At 43.8% G+C, this 20448-nt stretch overlaps 1 protein-coding gene across 1 annotated transcript in view; it reads right to left on the reverse strand.

Moving 5' to 3' along the window:
* Positions 1-7884: 7884 nt before the first annotated feature.
* The window catches only part of LOC115457653 (dnaJ homolog subfamily C member 3-like), a 60312-nt gene continuing 47748 nt past the window's right edge, over positions 7885-20448 (reverse strand). The window contains exons 10-12 of the mRNA XM_030187179.1: positions 12605-12737; positions 9351-9499; positions 7885-8884 (exon numbers count right to left, since the gene is read on the reverse strand). Of these exons, the coding sequence (XP_030043039.1) occupies positions 8742-8884; positions 9351-9499; positions 12605-12737 (425 nt within the window). The 3' untranslated portion in view covers positions 7885-8741. The remainder of the gene's footprint in view (positions 8885-9350; positions 9500-12604; positions 12738-20448) is intronic.

The following is a 20448-nucleotide window of genomic DNA, read 5'->3' on the forward strand; positions in this document are numbered from 1 at the left end:
GGCCATGCCGACTAGCTGACACCACAGGTGCCTAACTTTACAAAAGTCTACTCCTCCTGACATCAAAACCTGGCTATGCCTCTGAGACACACAGCCAGTGGCGTACCAAGGGGGGGGGGGGGGACGGTGGAGGCGGTCCGCCCCAGGTGCACGCCGCTGGGGGGTGCCGCGGCGCGCGCCTGTTAGCTGAGTCCGAGTTCGCTAACTTCGTTCGTTCGCTGCAGCTCCCTCTGCCCCGGAACAGGTTGCTTCCTGTTCCGGGGTAGAGGGAGCTGCAGCGAACGAACTAAGTTAGCGAATGCGGACTCAGCCGACAGGCGCACGCAGCGGCACCCCCCCCACCCCAGCGGCGTGCACCCAGGGGGGGGTGTCATTGCGTAGGGGGGGGGCGCAACGGCGATCCATCCCAGGTGTCATGCAGGCTAGGAACGCCACTGCACACATCCCTCATGAGGATGTGTGACAGTATGAATAAAATTAGCCAGACTGGATGGTTGTGAATTATTTTTCTGCTATCATCTTCACCCATTGTTCCTTTTCTTCTTCCTGTCCCTTTTTTATAATCTTTTCTAGCCTAGCCTCTCTACTCAGATACTCCTCATTTAACCTGTCTTTATTTCTACTTCTGTTCTCATTCTGTAAATCAACCTCTCCCTCTTTTATCAAACTCTTTTCAAGCCTAAGTTGTGTCTTTTTTTTTTTTTTTTTAATTCTCCGCCATGCCCCTTCCACCCCACCCCCCCCCCCCCCCAACATACACAAACACACACTTCTTTCCTTCTTGTGCTGCCCACAGTACTAAGTTTGAGCCCCACGAGAACTTATTGAAATATTACACCATGGATAATCGTGCAAGATCCTAGAGAATCAGCAAGTTGTGTCATAAAACAGGTACATGTATGTTCTAAATAGCATTCAAACATGTGGCAAGGCAGCATCATGATTATTACATTTAGGACAACTAGAAGGAAATTGTAAGAATCAAAGTGTAGAACAGCAGAAGTGTTATAATCCACTACGCACCTCTTTGGCAGGACTCAGTGAACCAGGGAAAGAGATACAGCCACACTTTCACCATATATCTCAGAGTACACATTCCTGGGAATGCCAGAACAGCCCACTGATCTTAGAAAGACCATGAGGGGCCCAGAAAACATCCAGCACTGAATACAGAGAGCCAAGAACTGGCAGGGAAGAGAAGGCAGGTGCTTTGACATCATAAAGCCATGTGACATCATAGTCAACTGCGTACAAACACGTAGATAGCTCAGTGGAGGAGTGGCCTAGTGGTTAGGGTGGTGGACTTTGGTCCTGCGCCACTGAGTTCAATTCCCACTTCAGGCACAGGCAGCTCCTTGTGACTCTGGGCAAGTCACTTAACCCTCCATTGCTCCATGTAAGCCGCATTGAGCCTGTCATGAGTGGGAAAGTGCAGGGTACAAATGTAACAAAAAAAAATGATCCTATGATGCATTGGCCTTGCTTTTCTTAAGAAACTGGACTTTGTGAATACAACTGGGCAATAGTGGGAGAGGCTCAGCCCATCTCCAATACCCCAAAATGGAACTAGACTATTGCCAGTCTTATTTTCAGTTCTTTCTTTTAAAAGAGAACGTGGCAAATAAGAAAGAACTGAAAATAAGACTGGCAATAGTCTAGTTCCATTTTGGGTATTGGGGGTGGGCTGAGCCTCTCCCACTTTTGCCACGTTCCCTTTTAACCATGAGAAAACAGATCAGATAAAGCAGTTAATGCTGTAATTTAAAATCTGTTCTCTTTATTCAGACATCGGAATTGATAGTGGGCTCTGCACAGTTATACCAACACCACAAACATTTCCATAATGCACAGGATGAGCTGAGCCTTAAGTGGAAGGTTGGTGAGACAAGGTATACACCAGTCATTCAAAATTTACAGCCATTGCCTCCATTGTATGGAAATGTATCTTAAGCATATTCGTTGTACTTATCCTGAGAATCAGGCTGGATAGTGCACCCTCAGAGCACAGGTTTGAAAACTACTGATCTAATCTAATTATAGTCAACCAGTACCCTAGATTCTACTCATGATACTCTGGCTACTTCTGGTTTTAATATTGAACTGAAGAACGTACTGGGATGCCATACATAAAACAGTTACTGTATAGTATATAGATTCAAATTATCTTAACTCAAGAATCCTTGCCACCAGAACTCTGCTAAAAAAACAGACTGCAGCAAATATCAGATCTACATTTTGGAAGAGTTTGGAGCTTGCCAGCAGGACAATAGATATGTGACTGACAATGCAGCCAACGTGAAGGCTGCACTCAAGGATCAGAAGTGGATATCGTGTGCTGGCCCTAACTTGAAGCTTGTGTTCATGGACTGAAGGACGATGGCTCTAATTCTGTAGCAGCAACAGAAGTGGACAAAGGTTTCAACAGACACTGTCACACATGTCAAGAATTCAATAATGCATCAGAAGCTTGAGACTAGCTTTAAGCAGGCTGTTCCAACTAGATGGAAGGCAGCCAATGAAGCATTCATAAGGAGCCTCTAGCCTATGCTGCCTCATGGAGCAGTGGTGGTTTTGCAGTGGCCAGCGTGTTGGGACCAGAAGGAGAGAGTCAGAGACTAGAGAGAGGCGAGTTGGAGACCAGCGGAAGCAACCCCAGGAGCATCGGTGTCCAGAAGGATGAGAAAGAAGCACTGGGGCTGGCAAGAACAGAAGGAGCATCGGGGCGCCAGCAGGAAAAGAGGAGTTTCGAGGCGGCAGAAGCAGGAGAGAGAAGCATCAGAGATCAGCGGGAACAGAACAGCCTGCAAAGTAAAAGTCTCCAACCTCTGGTAAGGCTCTTTAAAAAAAGAACATTGAGTCTCTGGTTTGTTTTGGGGTGGGAGGTCATGAGACACTACTGTGGGGTGTGGTGTGGGGGGGTTAAGAGAGACTACTGTGTGGGATGGTGGGGCTGGACCATGGGAATGCTGTGTGTGATTTGATGTGTGTGTGGGAGGTCATGACATGTTATGGTCCAAAATTCATTATATCAAACATATAAACGGCGAGTGACTGTACTCACTCGCAAATGCGCAGTAGAGACCTTCTCTGCCCCGCCCCCACGTCAATACGTGATGACGGGGGGGGGCGGAACACAGAGGGTATGTACTGCGCATTGCTGAGGGAGGGACACCGCCGTCTAACGCTCCCCCCACCCGAGTCGCCGCCGCCACCCACCTTCTACCCGGTCGGGCCCTCGCTCCACTATTGAAACAGCGAGGGTCCGGGAACGCAGCACTGAGCTCTGCCGACGTCGGCCTTCGTTCTTCTTCTCTGCCTCTGTCCCGCCCTCGACGACGTTACGTCACACGAGGGCGGGACAGGCAGAGAACAAGAACGAAGGCCGACGTCGGCAGCTCAGCAGAGCTCAGTGCTGCCTTCCCGGACCCTCGCTGTTTCAATAGCGGAGCGAGGACCCGGCAGGGGTGGAAGGTGGGTGGTGACGGCTCGGTGGGGGGGGGGGGCGCGAACTCGGAGGGGGAGGGGCAGCGGCAAACTCAGCAGTGGGGGCGGGCCTTTCAACCACCCCTTCCTATAATAGCCCGTTTTTACGGACTCAAAGTCTAGTATATATATATAAGTAATGCCACACACACATATATATATAAAAAATAATGAGGAGAGAGGCTGGGGCCAATGGGAATTCAAATATAGAAGCAGCCTTCATATCTAAACCAAGTCCAGATGCTATAGAGGGAAAAGTAAGCAATTCTAATCACTTGGTAATAAACCAATTTTTATGCTCCTAAAAGGAGTTTAAAGCATTGCTTTTCCCAGTCCTAGATAAAATAATTGCAGAGCACTGGTGACCCTCTCAGGCTTGCCAGAGACATTTTACATGAAACCTCACAGAGTGACTAAAAAAATGGCCTGAGCCCACTCAGCTGCTGCAAGCAAAGTAGCCATTAGGGAGAGCAGGGCACCACCCAAGAAACAAGGACATTCAATAGTCCTCTGACATTCTACAAGGGAGACCTGACAAACCAAAAATTTTCTTAGTATAGAGCCACACAGCATAAAATAAAAAAAGAATATTAACGTAGCTGGTGTTTTACTGAAAAATCGTTTAGCAGCAGAATGAGAAGATGGCGACAAAGTGTGTGTGGGGGGGGGGGGGGGGGGGGGACGCAGACAGCTGTGGGTTTTCATATGTGGCTCCGTCTTCCCAGAGATGCACTCCCCATGCTTAACTGGGGACTTAACTCTTAAACTAGTCTAAGAACCTGCCTCAGACAACCTCTTGCATATGGCAAACAGGGAGGCACTTTGATCCCAAGAAGCTCTGCTGCGAAAAAGGGGGCATGAAAGGAAAGGGGTCTTGGACCCATCCAAGTATTTCCAAGGCAACTTTTTTTTCTTCCAGTTCTTTAACATGTTAAAATTATAGCTCTGCCAGGCAAGAGAGAAATGGTGCTGGAGTCTACCAGGCTTAAAGCCCAGGACCTGCATGATGAACCATCACCAGCAGCTGGAGACAGAAAAATACTACATATCTGCGCCTGCAAAGAACCCTTAAAGGGCCAATCATATGGAACTATTTGATTTCTCTGTCACCACCCAATGGTCAAGAAGAACACCACCCACAGGTTCTGGAGTGGTCTGATAATGATGCTAAGGAAATAGTACATAAAAGCTTCTGGAAACTATTCAGAATTATAACGATTTCTTCCCATGCCAGGCCCTGTTGGATCATGATCATTTATTATGAGCGCTTGCAATCACACGTGCTTTGTAAGATCAAAACATTCCAACTCTAGTGTACAGCAAGTAAAAATTTCCTCTCTACTGTTCTGATATTTTATTCAATTAAATGCTTCATTGGAGAAAAATACTTCAGATGCTCAGCTTTCACAATATGAATTTTTCTATGTGAATACCGAATGAGGTTCCTCACTGAATTCTGGAGCAGGGCACAACAGATTGACTACAGGTTGGGCTGCTGAAGCAGCTATGGTGAAACAGAGGCTCTCTGTAGAGCAAACCTGAACAAGTGAACAACATATAAGACTAGCCATTCAGCCCGTAAAAACGGGCTAGTATAGGAAGGGGGGGGATTTGAAAGGCCCCCCCCCGACCCCGCCGCCGAGTTCGCCGCTGCCGCTCCCCCTCCGAGTTCGCCCCTCTCCCCAGAGCTGTCGCCACCCACCTTCCACCCGGTTGGGCCCTCGCTCCGCTATTGAAACAGCAAGGGCACGCAGCACACAGCTCTACTGCTGAGCTGCCGTGGCCTTCCTTCTTCTTTGCCTGTGTCCCGCCCTCGTGTGATGTAACGTTGTCGAGGACGGGACACAGGCAGAGAAGAAGAAGGAAGGCCGACGGCAGCTCAGGAGAGCTGTGTGCTGCATGCCCTTGCTGTTTCAATAGCAGAGCAAGGGCCCGACCGGGTGGAAGGTGGGTGGCGGCGGCGACGCCAGGTGGGGGGAGCGTTAGCGAGGGCGGTGTCCCTCGCAAATGCGCAGTAGAGACCCTCTCTGTTCTGCCCCCATCATCACGTATTGACGCGGGGGCAGGGCAGAGAGGGTCTCTACTGCGCATTTGCGAATGAATACGACACTCGCCATTTATATATATTGATAAGTGCCCTTATAATTACTATTTGCATTTCATGCTAAATGAATTATGTCATAAAAGTTACAAAAATAATTAAAAATCACACCAGAGGTTTTTTTTGACTAATGAAGCTCACTCAGTATTCACATAGAAAAATTCACATTGTGAAAGCCGAGCATCTGAAGTCTTTTCCTCCAATAAAAACATAGTAACATAGTAGATGACGGCAGAGAAAGACCTGTATGGTCCATCCAGTCTGCCCAACAAGATAAACTCATATGTGCTACTTGACCTTGACCTTGATTTGCATCTGCCATTTTCAGGGCACAGACTGTAGAAATCTACCCAGCACTAGCCCCGCTTCCCACCACCGGTGCTGCCACCCAATCTCCACTAAGCTTCTGAGGATCCATTCCTTCTGAATAGGATTCCTTTATGTTTATCCCACACATTTTTGAATTCAGTTACCGTTTTCATCTCCACCACCTCCCGCGGGAGGATATTCCAAGTATCCACTACTCTCTCCATGAAAAAATACTTCCTGACATTCTTGAGTCTGCCTCCCCCCCCCCCCCCCCCCCCCTTCAATCTCATTTCATGTCCTCTAGTTCTACCGCCTTCCCGTCTCCGGAAAAGGTTAGTTTGCAGATTAATACCTTTCAAATATCTGAACGTCTGTATCATATCACCCCTGTTTCTCCTTTCCTCCAAGGTATACAAGTTCAGGTCAGCAAGTCTCTCCTCCTACGTCTTGTAACGCAAATCCCATACCATTTTCGTAGCTTTTCTTTGCACTGCTTCAATTCTTTTTACATCCTTAGCAAGATACGGCCTCCAAAACTGAACACAATACTCACCGACGACTTGTACAGGGGCATCAACACAACCTTTCTTCTGCTCGTCACACCTCTCTCTATATACAGGCTAGCAATCTTCTGGCTGCGGCCACCACCTTGTCACACTGTTTCATCGCCTTCAGATCCTCAGATACTAACACCCAAGATCCCGCTCCCCGTCTGTACATATCAGACTCTCACCGCCTAACATACGTCTCCCATTGATTTCTACACCCTAAGTGCATCACTTTGCATTTCTTCGCATTGAATTTTAATTGCCAAACCTTAGACCATTCTTCTAGCTTTTGCAGATCCTTTTTCATGTTTTCCACTCCCTCCGGGGTGTCCACTCTGTTACAAATCTTGGTATCGTCTGCAAAAAGGCAAACTTTACCTTCTAATCCTTCGGCAATGTCAATCACAAATATATTGAACAGAATCAGCACCAGCACCGATCCCTGAGGCACTCCACTACTCACCATTCCGTCATCCGAGCGAATGCCATTAACCACCAACCTCTGGCATCTGTCCGTCAACCAGTTCACCACGTCAGGTCCTATCTTCAGCCTGTCAAGTTTATTCAAGAGTCTCCTGTGGGAAACAGTGTCAAAAGCTTTGCTGAAATCTAAGTAGATTAAGTCTATAGCACGTCCATGATTCAAATCTCCAGTCACCCAGTCAAAGAATTCAATGAGATTCGTTTGGCATGATTTCCCTTTGGTAAAACCATGTTGCCTCGGATCTTGCAACTTATTGGCTTCCAGGAAATTCACTATCCTTTCCCTTCAGCATTGCTTCCATTACTTTTCCAATAACCGAAGTGAGGCTTACCGGCCTGTAGTTTCCAGCTTCTTCCCTATCGCCACTTTTGTGAAGAGGGACCACATTCGCTCTTCTCCAATCCCACAGAACCTCTCCCGTCTCCAAGGATTTATTAAACAAATCTTTAAGAGGTCCTGCCAAATCGTCTCTGAGCTCCCTCAATATCCTGGGGTGGATCCCATCCGGTCCCATGGCTTTGTCCACCTTTAGATTTTAAAGTATTTAACTGAATAAAATATCAGAGAAGTAGAATTGAATTGATTCATTAGCAGGTACCACATATAGATGAAATCAAAACATTGCAAGAGGAATACCCTAAAATTATACACTCCCTTTTTAAAGTGCTACTTATAGTTACACCCTTAATAATCTGCAGCAAATGACATGGTTGCCTACAGAACCTAAGAGTGTTTCTATTCATAGGTGTTTATCAACTGAAAAGATGTGTGTTTAATTTTCAGCTAATTATGTGGTTCCTGGAAGGTACAAAACCCCCTTAAGTTCAGTGTATTCTCATGCCTGGTACCTTTTCCCACTGGAATCAAATATATATGCTTGCGTCCATTAGTTCAAAAAAATCTGAACACAGGCTAGAAGACAAGCCAGGGAAAGGGTAAGATTAATAGGGAAGTGGTGCTTTTTTGGTGTTTATCCATACACCTATTTTAATTCTTTTTTGCATCAGAGGTATTTTAAACAGTGCTTATCAAGCCTTCTAATTCTTTCATGCAAGGCAGTGCCATACACATATGGAAGGGGACATAACTAGTTTAGAAACTACATAAAATGTTATTTGTGATCATCTTCACATGGATCACTCTCTCCTAAGGAACATCAGGTAATCCATACTTCTTACTAACATGATTTTGTTGATGTTTTAAGTTGCTGCTTCAAGAGTTCAGTAATATTCTTACTTCTGTGTCAGCAGGTAAGTGGAGGAAGCACTTATACTGCTTAAACATAATATCCTGACAAAAATGGCATTTAAGGGAATCAAATACGTGTCAGACCTGTAAACATACTTTAGGATATTAAGAGGCTCGTTTTCAAAGCACTTAGACTTACAAAGTTCCATAGGTTACTACGGAACTTTGTAAATCTAAGTGATTTCAGAATACGCCTCATAATAGCATTAGGACTGATTCAAGTATCTATGCTTCCCCTACTACCTCCAGCAGGGAAACTTCCAAAGCAAAATGTCTTTCATACAAGAAAAACGGACAGAACAGAATCTATAAGTAAAATGCTGGCCCCTGTGTGCAGGGTCATTCTGTGGATGCAGATGGAAATGACAGAACTAGGAATCTTGGCTTTAAAGAAACATCTGTCTGAGCCTTAGGGTAAGACGTAGTAGACCATCTGTAACTTGTCTTGTGCAGTCATGTGCTTTATCAAAATATTTTAATTTACGAGGAAGCTTAACAAAGTAGATAGTCACTTCCGGCATTTGCAACATTCCATAATCTCTTGTCTCTGTATATTGTATTCCAAAAATCAGTTAAAGCTGAACTTGAAGTGAAAGTTTCCAGAGCTGAAGGGGTTGAACTCGAAGGGCCAGTGCTGGGAGTGCCCCCCTCCTCCCTGTTGGTTTTCAGGATCCAGTGGATCCTCTCCAGCATCCACTTTCTGACGCAATTCTGGAAAGGGAAAAAAAACTGCTTAGTAGTTGTGTGTGAGACTACTCCAATATAGTAACATATAGTAACATAGTAGATGACGGCAGAAAAAGACCTGCACGGTCCATCCAGTCTGCCCAACAAGATAACTCATATGTGCTAATTTTTGTGTATACCCTACTTTGATTTGTACCTGTGTTCTTCAGGGCACAGACCGTATAAGTAAGTCTGCCCAGCACTATCCCCGCCTCCCAACCACCAGCCCCGCCTCCCAACCACCGGCTCTGGCACAGACCGTATAAGTAAGTCTGCCCAGCACTATCCCCGCCCCCCAACCACCAGATATGTGCTTTAGCACTTGGGAGTAAAAGGCTAACAGGGCACATGCATTAGCACATGAGAGTACGAAAGGGTATCCCATTAAAGATGCATGCTTCAGAACTTGGGCGTGGAAGGCTATCCCAAGTAAAGGATAAAGCTTTAGTACCTGGATCTGTGAGAACTTCTTTTGCTGCAGCAATATCTATAAATTTCTTTTCTGCCTCTTTCTTTTCATCCTCCGATTGGAAATTGTCTGGGTGCCACTGCTGTGCCAGCTTTCTGTAAGCCTTAATAATCTCTTGCTTGTTGGCATCTCTGGAAGGAAACAGAAATGTGCAATGCTCCATAAAGATCAGAGGGGCAGGGAAGTATGTTATAAGAACTAAGCAACAGTATGATCAACCTCCATCTTTGTTACTTGGCCCACTTCAGCCATTAAAACGATCACTGGAGGGCCCATAATAGAGCTAGATCAGTTGGACTTCTGTGTTAACGTTCCAGCTTAAGTAGAAGGCAAAACTCCTTAAGACTGGCCTGCTTTCCACTCAGGCTGCGATTTCGGTTACCGTTTAAAAGGATACCTGACTTTTCATTAGGCTGCAAGCTCATGAACTATATAAAAGGAATGCTTTATGTAGTTTGATACATACATCACAGACTGAAATGCATATAAGCAGTGGCGTTCCTAGGGGAGGGCGGTGGGTGCGGTCCGCCCCGGGTGCACACCGCCGGGGGGGGTGCCGCGCGCGCCTGTCCTCCGTTTTTCCATGCTTCTTCTCTGCCCCGGAACAGGTTACTTCCTGTTCCGGGGCAGAGAAGCACGGAACAACGGAGGACAGGCGCGCGCCCCCCCCCCCCCCCCCCCCCCGGCGTGCACCCAGCGGGGGGGGGGGGGGGGGGTCCGCATCGGCGATCTGCCCCGGGTGCCAGCCCCCCTAGGAACGTCACTGCATATAAGTATTACATTCCCACAAACTAAGAAAAGTCACATTATAGAAAGTTATTTTTTCTGTCATACTGGTAGTCTCATGCCATTTACAAAAAGAGTTATCAGTGAGCATAGAGTTCCCTGACAGAACCAACTTTAGAGGTATGAGACCTGCAGCCATACAAAACACCAACAATCCCTCTTAATAATCATTAGGTTCAAAAGCTGCTGTTTCCTCCTCATGAAATAGCCTACGGGGCTCAAAAGCTACTACTCCTGATAGTCCCTCTTCCATCTATGATACTGAAAATCTGCTACTATTGTCTCCTCATGTGACTCATGGAGACAAAGCAAAGTTTGTTCTTTCCTGCTAATTTTCATTTTGAGTCAAACCAGACCACCAAGTCCTTATGCATGGGTTATCTCCCTACCAGCAGATGTCAGCAGTCTGGTGTTCTCTGCCTCCACCTTAAGGGTTTCATACAGCTCCTGACCGCTGTAGTGGTGTATCAAAGCCTATTTTTTATATTAATACACAAATCACCTCCTTTTCAACTCTGAGGACTTGAAAACCAAGTCGCAATCTCCCAAGCACAAGAGTAAGACTACTGAATCCAAACAGTAGAATGTCAATGACAACTAATCATACTACCCAATTCTTCAGTTAGCATATACAGCCACAGCAGACTGAATGGAAATGTCCTGGACTGGTCTGGAAGGACTCAAGGAAATTAGCAGGTAAAACCAATGCTTTCCTTTCTTTGCATTCTAGACCAGTAATTTATGCATGGAATGTATCTAAGCTACCCTGAAAGTAGGTGGAATCCCAAGAGCTCTACTTGTATATCTAAGTGACAATGTTAGAAAGACCAAGAGGCTATCCTGCAAACAGAGAAATTAACCAAAATTCCACCCAAGAAGCAGCCTGTGGTCTAAGTAAGCCTGGAAGCTTCTGGACACTGCCTGCCCCTAGAAATAAGAGTCATTCAGTGCCATCCACCCTTTCCTCTATCCACTGACCACTAAAAAGATAGTTTTTTGAATGTTTTAGCAACTTTTAGATAATGCAGAGGAACTCTACAAACTTTCAAAAGATGAAGCTCTCTATAATCCCCTTGGGATTCATCAGAGGATGGAAGGAGGACCGGTTGGTTCAGAGGAAAGCCGGAAACCATGTTTCTTTCAAAAGTTACAGAAAAAGGAGTACAACTTCAACTTTGCATATTTCTAAAGAATGCTAATATCCATCTCAGATACGTTGACTTTCACACATGCCATTGTACAGAGTCTACTCCTGAGCACGGTCCATGAGATAAGATACTTTTTGGACACCACAAAGTCTGCCATCAGTTTTCCCTGGATTTTCGTGCAGCATCTGATCCAAAAGACCATCGCTGATCTCCTGCCTGTCTGAAATAGGCATAAGAAGAATGGTGCTTACTAGGTTCACCTCAATCTGGAAGCCCATTCCTTCTCCGTTACCTTTGACTCTTCCTAGTCTCATCTCCCAATACTCTTCATTAGATTCTGCAAAGCTCTATGCTGGCACCAAGATTGTTTTCTTAGCACCTTTAACTACCCTGGAACAAGACCACAGCTGTTTCTACTATGCTGTTGATTTGAATGTAGTGGTGTATATTGAATTCCACCAACACAGATTTTGAACTCAAACAGGGGTCTGGTTATGATAGCCAGATGGTTGTTGCACAACTGATTCAAATTCTCCGAAGTCCAAAACAATCTGGATTAGTTAAGAAACCATGGGAGTTCATTTTCAAAGCACTTAGCCTTCCAAAGTTCCATAGGTTTCTATGGAACTTTGGAAGGCTAAGTGCTTTGAAAATATTCATGAGAGAGATATGAATATAGTGGAGGCAGTGCATGCAGATCTCTCAAGAATATTCATTGTAGATATCCTGAAAACCTGAGTGGCTGGGGTGCCTGCAGGACCAGGTTTGGGAACCACTGCCTTAAGCAATAACAAGGTGGTGCACAATAAAAATATACAAGAAAAGAATGACACTAATTGACACAGAAAATAGATAGAAGGTATAGCAGAAATAAAAGGATAAGGGGGAATAGATTCAAGTAGTAATCTAAGGACAGAAGGAAGGGAGAAGACTGCAGGACCTGGTAAACCTTTGTGGCATCACTACTGGCAAGGTTAAAAATGTTTTCACACATGTTTCAACAGATCTAAATCTAGGTTCAAGCTGGTGAAAATGTGGGAGGGAATTTGAGCAAAGTGGCAGTACAGAAAAAAAAAAAAAAAAAACTCTGGTTGATGTGGTTTTGTAATGGCCTTAACGAATTAAGGGAACCTTGAGGCGCTGGTCATTGATGGAGCAGAGGGCCTGGGTGGGGCAGTAAGAATGAATAAGGGAAGTGTTTTTGTTCTCTGGTTTGGTAAATGCCTATCAGACTTTACAGTCAACCTGCAAGTGCAATTACTTGGCAAGGTCTGCTCGGAAACTCACGTTTTCGGCACTTACCTCTTAACTCCCAGGATCTTGTAGTAGTCTCTCCTGTGGGACTGCTTCAGCAGCTTCTGTGCTCTCTCCAGCCCTTCCTTTATCTCCTCATTTTCCCTATCCAACTCACTTGCTGCTTGGTAATCTTCCACAGCTACAAGTACGAACAAGAATGTCAGTGACAAAGCAAATAGTAATAAGTACTTAGTATACTACATTATTTGGCCAATCAAAAATAAAGTGCTGAAGATGAACAATGCTGAGTCTCACAAATATGAAGGCACTAACTGGATAATAATGCCACTGGTGAATTTATGGTAGTACATCCACCCAAACCCTCATCTTGTAAATCTTTGCCACTTTGCTTCTGAACTGCCAGAGGTACCCGCCAACATTCAAGTTAGGTCTTATATACCACTAAAATCCCTTTATTTGGGTTAAGTATTAGTATCTCACTTAATCACTTCCTCCTGCCCTTCAATACATCCTACACTGCTTGACATTACAGCAGTGTAAAATAGTTCACATCCTCACAACCCTGCTTTAGAGGCCAACTGAAACCAAATATTTTCAGTTTTTGCCAAAACCAAAATCGGCAGCCAAAATTCACTCCTCAGTTTCGGCCGAAACCACCCCGGCCCCACCCCCTAAACAGCACCTATTCCCTCCCACCCCTCCACCCTACCAAGTCTACCTTAAATCCTGGTGGCCTACAGGCCTAACTGGGGCAGGGGCGATCCCCAGTCACTCCTGCCCCTGACATCTCTATTGTTAAAATGGCTGATGCAAAATAGGCCATTAAGCAGTTACATATCTTTAAGCATGAGTTTTCTGACAAAAAAGCAGGGTATCAATCCTCAAGCGTCCTGAAAATTAGGAACTCCCACTGTGAACTAATCTCATAAGTACATAACTATTGCCATACTGGGCCAGACCGAAGGTCCATCAAGCCCAGCATCCTGTTTCCAACAGTGGCCAATCCAGATCACAAGTATCTGGCAAGATTCCAAAACAGTACAATACATTTTATGCTGCTTATCCTAGAAATAAGCAGTGGATTTTCCCCAAGTCCATTTTAATAATAGCTTATGGACTTTTCTTTTAGGAAGCTATCCAAACCTTTTTTAAACCCACTAAGCTATCTGCTTTTACTACGTTCTCTGGCAACAAATTAAAGAGTTTAAATTACACGTTGCGTGAAGAAATATTTTCTCCGATTTGTTTTAAATGTACTACTTTGTAACTTCATTGCATGCCCCCTAGTCCTAGTATTTTTGGAAACAGTAAACAATTCACGTCAGACTCACAGAAGCAGAAGCCTGCGCGGCCACATTGGTGATCTGCAAGGGCCGACTTCTACATGGAATGTTGCTATTGGAGATTCTACATGGAATGTTGCTATTCCACTAGCAACATTCCATGTAGAAGGCTGCGCAGGCTTCTGTTTCTGTGAGTCTGACGTCCTGCACATACGTGCAGGACGTCGGACTCACAGAAGCAGAAGCCTGCGCGGCCACATTGCTGACCTGCAAGTGCTGATTTCTACATGGAATGTTGCTATTCCACTAGCAACATTCCATGTAGAAGCCTGCGCGGCCACATTGCTGATCTGCAAGGGCTGACTTCTACATTCCATGTAGAATCTCAAATAGTAGCAACAGTGGAGGAGTGGCCTAGTGGTTAGGGTGGTGGACTTTGGTCCTGGGGAACTAAGGAACTGAGTTCGATTCCCACTTCAGGCACAGGCAGCTCCTTGTGACTCTGGCTAAGTCACTTAACCCTCCATTGCCCCATGTAAGCCACATTGAGCCTGCCATGAGCGGGAAAGCGTGGGGTACAAATGTAACAAAAAAAAACCTGCGCTTTCTTGTTCAGCAACTTGAAGGCGAAAGTATTGTAGACTTGCAAATGAGGACTGGAGTACCGAAAGAGGGTTTTGAACAATCACAGACTATTATGCCTATTATATACAAGCTCCTGAGGAAAAACTGGAATAGCTATTACCTTTCACCATTTAAAAAGACACATTTAGGAACTGATCAAATAATGGAAACACAGGAAACAATCTCTCTCAAGTTTTACTAGGATTCTTCAAAACATTGAATAGAAGAAAGCTACTCTAACTACAATGACTCCGACTTTAGCTCTACTACTGCCTTAAATGAAATGCAATAACTTATCCCTGAGGTTGGTAACATGGAATCTTACTATTTCTTGGAATTTTGCCATGTTCTTGTGAACTGGATTAGACAGTGTTGGGAGCACAATACTGTTTTTTTTAATGTCTTTCCAAAAGCTGTACCAGTTCATGGTTTTGCCTCCTGACCTTAATGGCACCCCTGCAACTTTTCGAAGAACCAACCGAGTATTGAGACCCCACCAAAGATGTTGTGATTTTTTCCCCTGCTTGATACAGCCATTTAAAACATGCAGAAGCTGAGTCCCTAAGACGAGCTGATCTCACAGCAAACCTCAAAAAGTGCATGCTAGGGCAGAGAAGTCCAGTATATAGGCTACTGAGTAGGGAAAGTGTGGATTAAACTAATGATAACCAAGACTGAGACCACACAAGAGTCTCAAATCCCCCAAACAAAAGCAACTGCAGGCATTTAGAGGATCAGAATAGTTACGATTGGAAATTCATCCTTTAATTTTCAGAGCTAGCAGCACCCCTAACAGAATTGCTGAAGAATTAACAACCCAACAAAATAATTTGGAATGGGCCCACAGACTAGGTATTTAGATAGTGCCTCTTTTAGGCTCATAATGAACCAAATCTTGAACACTCTTCAAGGTCAAAGATCCTGATGCCAACCTTTTCAATTGGATTTAAGTGAAAAGCTCACTATACATGATCCCTTCCTAATGAAACTTTACAGGAGGATGAAATTGAGAAAATGGAGAAGAACTTATTTCTGATATAAGATTTTGATAGTTAACCTGCCAGATTTAGAATTGCTTAAGTGCGCAGAGGAATGGTTGAGCTGTTATATAACAGTCAAAGCCACCAGCGAAATGTATTAATGCAAGCCTCAAAAACAAAGTTATACATTTCTATTTCAATCTTTTATATCTCCTAAAGAGGCTGTACAAATAAACATTGCCATATCGAGTGCATGTGCAAAGTACGGAAAGGAAAGGTCTCATCTGGGACACTTATTCTGAACCAGTGTTTGAATCCAACCATTTTGGGAGGAGCTAGCTAAGTTTCAAGTTTGAAGTCAAGATATAGAAATGAAATAAATATTCAAAAGAGAAGTTACACAGTGAATATTTAACAGCTTGGTTAAGGTTATTCAATATAGTCAAATTATTCAGGAACCTCCGATTTTTCCCTTGAAACCAGGAAAAATCCATGAGCTCCTTTGGCTCAATGAATAATAATAAAAAAATGTATTTTATTTTTTTTTATTTAAAAAAAAAAAAAAAGTATTTGTACCAAAAGTAACAAAAAACAAGAAAATTTAAATATAAGTGTCTCTTGCAGAGCCAGAACCCTCGGCTTTAAAGCAAAGTTCTAATAATCTAATAACAGAAACAAAAAAACAGTTCATTCATATATCTGAAGTACTGCTTTACTACTACTACTAAACATTTCTAGAGCGCTACTAGGGGTACGCAGCGCTGTACAGTTTAACAAAGAAGGACAGACCCTGCTCAAAAGAGCTTACAATCTAAAGGACGAAATGTCAAGTCTAGATTTCCTGCGTAGAGGTGTAGTGGTTAGGAGCTGAAGGTGACATTGAAGAGGTGGGCTTTGAGTAAGGATTTGAAGATGGGCAGGGAGGGGGCCTGGCTTATGGGCTCAGGGAGTTTATTCCAAGCATGGGGTGAGGCGAAGCAGAAAGGGCGGAGCCTGGAGTTGGCGGTGGTGGAGAAGGGTACTGAAAGGAGGGATTCGTCTTGAGAGCGGAGGTTACGGGTAGGAACATAAGGGGAGATGAGGGTAGAGAGGTAAGGAGGGGCTGCAGAACGAGTGCATTTGTAGGTTAGTAGGAGAAGCTTGAACTGTATGCGGTACCTGCTTTAAGATCAAGTTGCGGTCAGGTTCCAGCACAAAAGGTAACCACCAGAGAGGACCAACCGGTGACTAACTGCAAAGATGTCTCAAGGAATTCTTCAGCTTGCCGAGTTCAGGTTGAATATTTCTTTGCCCAGGAATAGTTAAGCATACAGTTCTTGAAATAGGGGAACGATTATCTGCTGGCAAACTCAAAACTTCACTCGTAACACTTAACTAACTCCACTGCTGACAACATAGGGGAACTGGGAAAACCTAATCTTAAGTTGTTCTTCCTTACTTGATTGTCCAAATACTCCAAATGATGTATCAGAGTATTCTTTTTTTTCACCATGGCTGTATCACAGCTCTTTAAAGCAAATACCTGGCTCTCTAACTGGTCTAGTCTGGCAAAATGCAAATTTTGTGTCTGAGCCTGAGACACAAATTGAGAAGAAAAATCTTCATTATATTTTGAAAATCGAGAAGTACCTGTAGGGAACTATTCAGTCCCCAAAGAGCTTCCCATATTGAAATCATAATTACTGTCAGCTGAACTATCCCACAAGGCTCTCCAGAAGGTATCGTAGTTCAGGGTACACCAAAGAAGGGTAAAACACCAACTTGGACTCCTTCATCCACCAACTCACCAGAGGCAGAGACTACAGGGTGAGAAAGTCCTTCAACAGTAAAGCGGAGACATCTTCAATTGTTTCCCCACTATGCTGAATCTCTTCCTGCAGGTACACTTACGGGTCTTGGGGGTGACAGCTGTTAACATAGGGCTCAATGATGCCTGTTCCAAACTATACTCCACTGATTCAGCAGAGTCACCCAAAGTTCCCGAAGCTGTGTCAGCAGTATGAAGGCCGCAATCTTCCAGTCTCATCTACAACAAATTGGGGCGTGGAAGCCTACACCGAAAGGTAAGTGTGGGTCTTCCCATGTTCTCTTCTCCATCGTTACGGATTCGGCAGCACAGCTTCCTGCCCTTCCCCTTCTGGGTGTCATCTTTACTCACTCAGCTTTAAAAAAAAAAAAAGGTAGATAAGTAATTTGAGATGAGGAGGCAGGGCATTCCACTGTTTTCAGTCCCTGAACTGAGAACATGCCGTGTCGGCTGTGCTCATGAATGATTTCTCGAGGGGAAGCGACATTTAGGAGATTAAGTTGAGCAGATCTCAGGATTCTAGTTTGGGCGTAAGGGGTGAGAACGCAGGAGGTAGGTAGCTCTGATGCAGCAAGTCTTAAAAATTAGCAAAATGATCTTATAGGCGATCCTGTGAGAAACGGAAAGCCAGCAAAACACTTAGGTGAAGAATAACATGATCATAGTTTTTTTAAATTTCTGATCTGATGAAGGGTTACCTTCGAAAGCTAATCAAAAAATGTATTAAGTAAAAAAGGTATCATCTTATTTTCTTTTCTCAGTTTTATTTTATTTCTATTGATTACCTTTAAATTATGTATAACCTGGATAGTGGTGTTTTGGATTAACTGTCAACAATGATGGTCTTTAATTTGAATCCCTTGATAGAGGGAGAGGGAGTTGCAATAGTCTATTTGACAGATTACCAAAGAATATATCAGTGGTAAGATAAAGTTTGGAATTAATGGTGGAGACTTTATCTGTCTGGTTGATCAGATAGATCAACTGAATGCATATACTAACATTGTTAAGTCAACAGAGTAGGGGAAACAAAAAATGTTGACAAACAGAGGAGAAAGTATTGACCCTTAAGGAACACCTACAGGAAGTTGGAACAGAATACATTGTATGTTAAGAGAAAGGATTGCATAGGTATTTTCTAAATGAGAAGAAAACCAGTGATAAGCAGAGTCAGTTATACCTATAGAATGCAGACGAGCAAGGGGTGATCAATTAAACTGAATGCAGCCAAGATCCAGAGATAGTAAAAGCAACGAAAGACTTATCAAAGAATAGCGGACAATATTAGTAAGACCTGGCAAAGCTGTAAAATACTGCAATGATAGTGAAAGCTGGCTTGGTTGGGGTGTAATATATTGGTTTTAGAGACGAAAGTAGTAAGCTGTGAGTGGACTATAGATTCTATGATCTTGATGAAAAAGGATAAATTAGAAATAACTCGATAATTAGAGGATCACTAGTGGAAAGTTTGTTCAGTGCTCCGGAGAGAGTGTTTGTTGCATCACAGAGTTGTTTCTTATTTAAGACAGCGTTTTACACAGCTAAGGACTACATCTTTTAGACTCAAGTCTCCTTTTTCATTCACTTCAGTCCACAAGGCTTATTTAACTTCTGAGGCAGCCCTATGTGCTGAAACACGGCCGTGTTGGGTCATTTTCTACAACTTCTACAATAAAGATTACATATTATGACATCCTCTTGGAATCTGCATCACTTTTTTTGTTTTGTTGCTCACGATCGCGTGAGGTTTTTGCTTTCCTCCTTTTTCTTTTGACCATTATAGTATACAAGGCCCATTTTGCGCTGCCGTATCAGCTTTATAATCCAGTCCCCAGGCAGTCCTCAATGTAAATGGTATTCAATCACAGCCCTTTGACGTACGTACGTCAAGACTGTACATTATCACCCTATTTGTTTTAACACTGAACCCTTTGATCTGAGAAATTTTAGGTAACATTGATTGAAAGGGGAGGTGCATAAGCAACAGGAGTTTAAAATATCTGCATTTGTGAACAACCTTCTTGTTATTTGGTAGATCCACAAGCTTCAATGTCAACCCTGGTGGAAAGCCTTCAGGAATGAGGATTTACTTGGGTTCAAGTTAAATTTGTCTAAGTCACTAACCCTAGCAATAGCTGATATTTGCCAAGGTTGGGTGGGCCCCTTTCCTTTACAATGGGCAATTAACAGCAAATCAACACTTTATAGAATAAACATTGCAAAGTCTACCGCCAATTGCCTGACCAACTGCAATGCATGGTAGGATAAGCCTTTTTAGAAAAACCATGCTCTTGAGATGGTTGTATACATTACAAATTTTACCTTTGCGTTTATTGAAAGTCAGACTGCTCTCAAAATTTTGCTGGGGGGGGGGGGGGGTTGGCTTGTCTGGAGATTCGTAAATATAATTTTGCATGCTTTCTACAGCATTTGGAAAGGCAGGATTTTACAACTGTCCCCTAAGGGGTATACTGCACCATGATATATTCATTTTGTTTTGCATGAACCTATGAGCGTACTTCGTTTCTTTGCATGGCAGTCTTACTGCATTCACTTGGCATGAGTTGGTGAGGTTTTGGGGTGGGGGCTTTACAAGAATTGGACTTACTCCCTCTTAGAAGTAATGCTTTGCTTCCACCAGGTCTGGATTCTGAGATTTGTCAGAAAGCATGCTGACACCCAGTCAATGGAGGATTTGAACAAAATCAGTTCATATCCCTTACCCATTTAAATTGCCTAGTGTCTGTTTAAGCCCATCGATCATACAGGATCCCACTTAAAACGTTCTCTAGACAGCAAGCACATGAGCCTGCAGGGTTGCAGCAGGAGACACTGATACACATAGCATTAAAAGTCTTTCAGTACAGGGCAGGCGAATGGCATTCCTTAGCCCCTGAAAACTAGTTAAGTCCTAAGGTCTAACGGTGCTGCTTGACAATAACAAAACTTCTGACATGGTAACCTGAAGAGCTGAATATTCTCAGAAAATATCTCCTCACCTTAAGCAGATTTAGGATTTTAGTAGCTTACCTGAAGTAAGATACATGCATAGTTCAGATTGGTTGCTGTGTACCATATATTAAAAGAGCTCACATGACACATAACCTCACAACCTCTAAAACTAGTGTGCATCATTTGACATATTGAATAAAGTTCCTATAATGAACATTACCATGGGGCTCATTTTCAAAGCAC

This window comes from Microcaecilia unicolor, chromosome 14 (assembly GCF_901765095.1).
Source record: "Microcaecilia unicolor chromosome 14, aMicUni1.1, whole genome shotgun sequence".
NCBI lineage: Eukaryota > Metazoa > Chordata > Amphibia > Gymnophiona > Siphonopidae > Microcaecilia > Microcaecilia unicolor.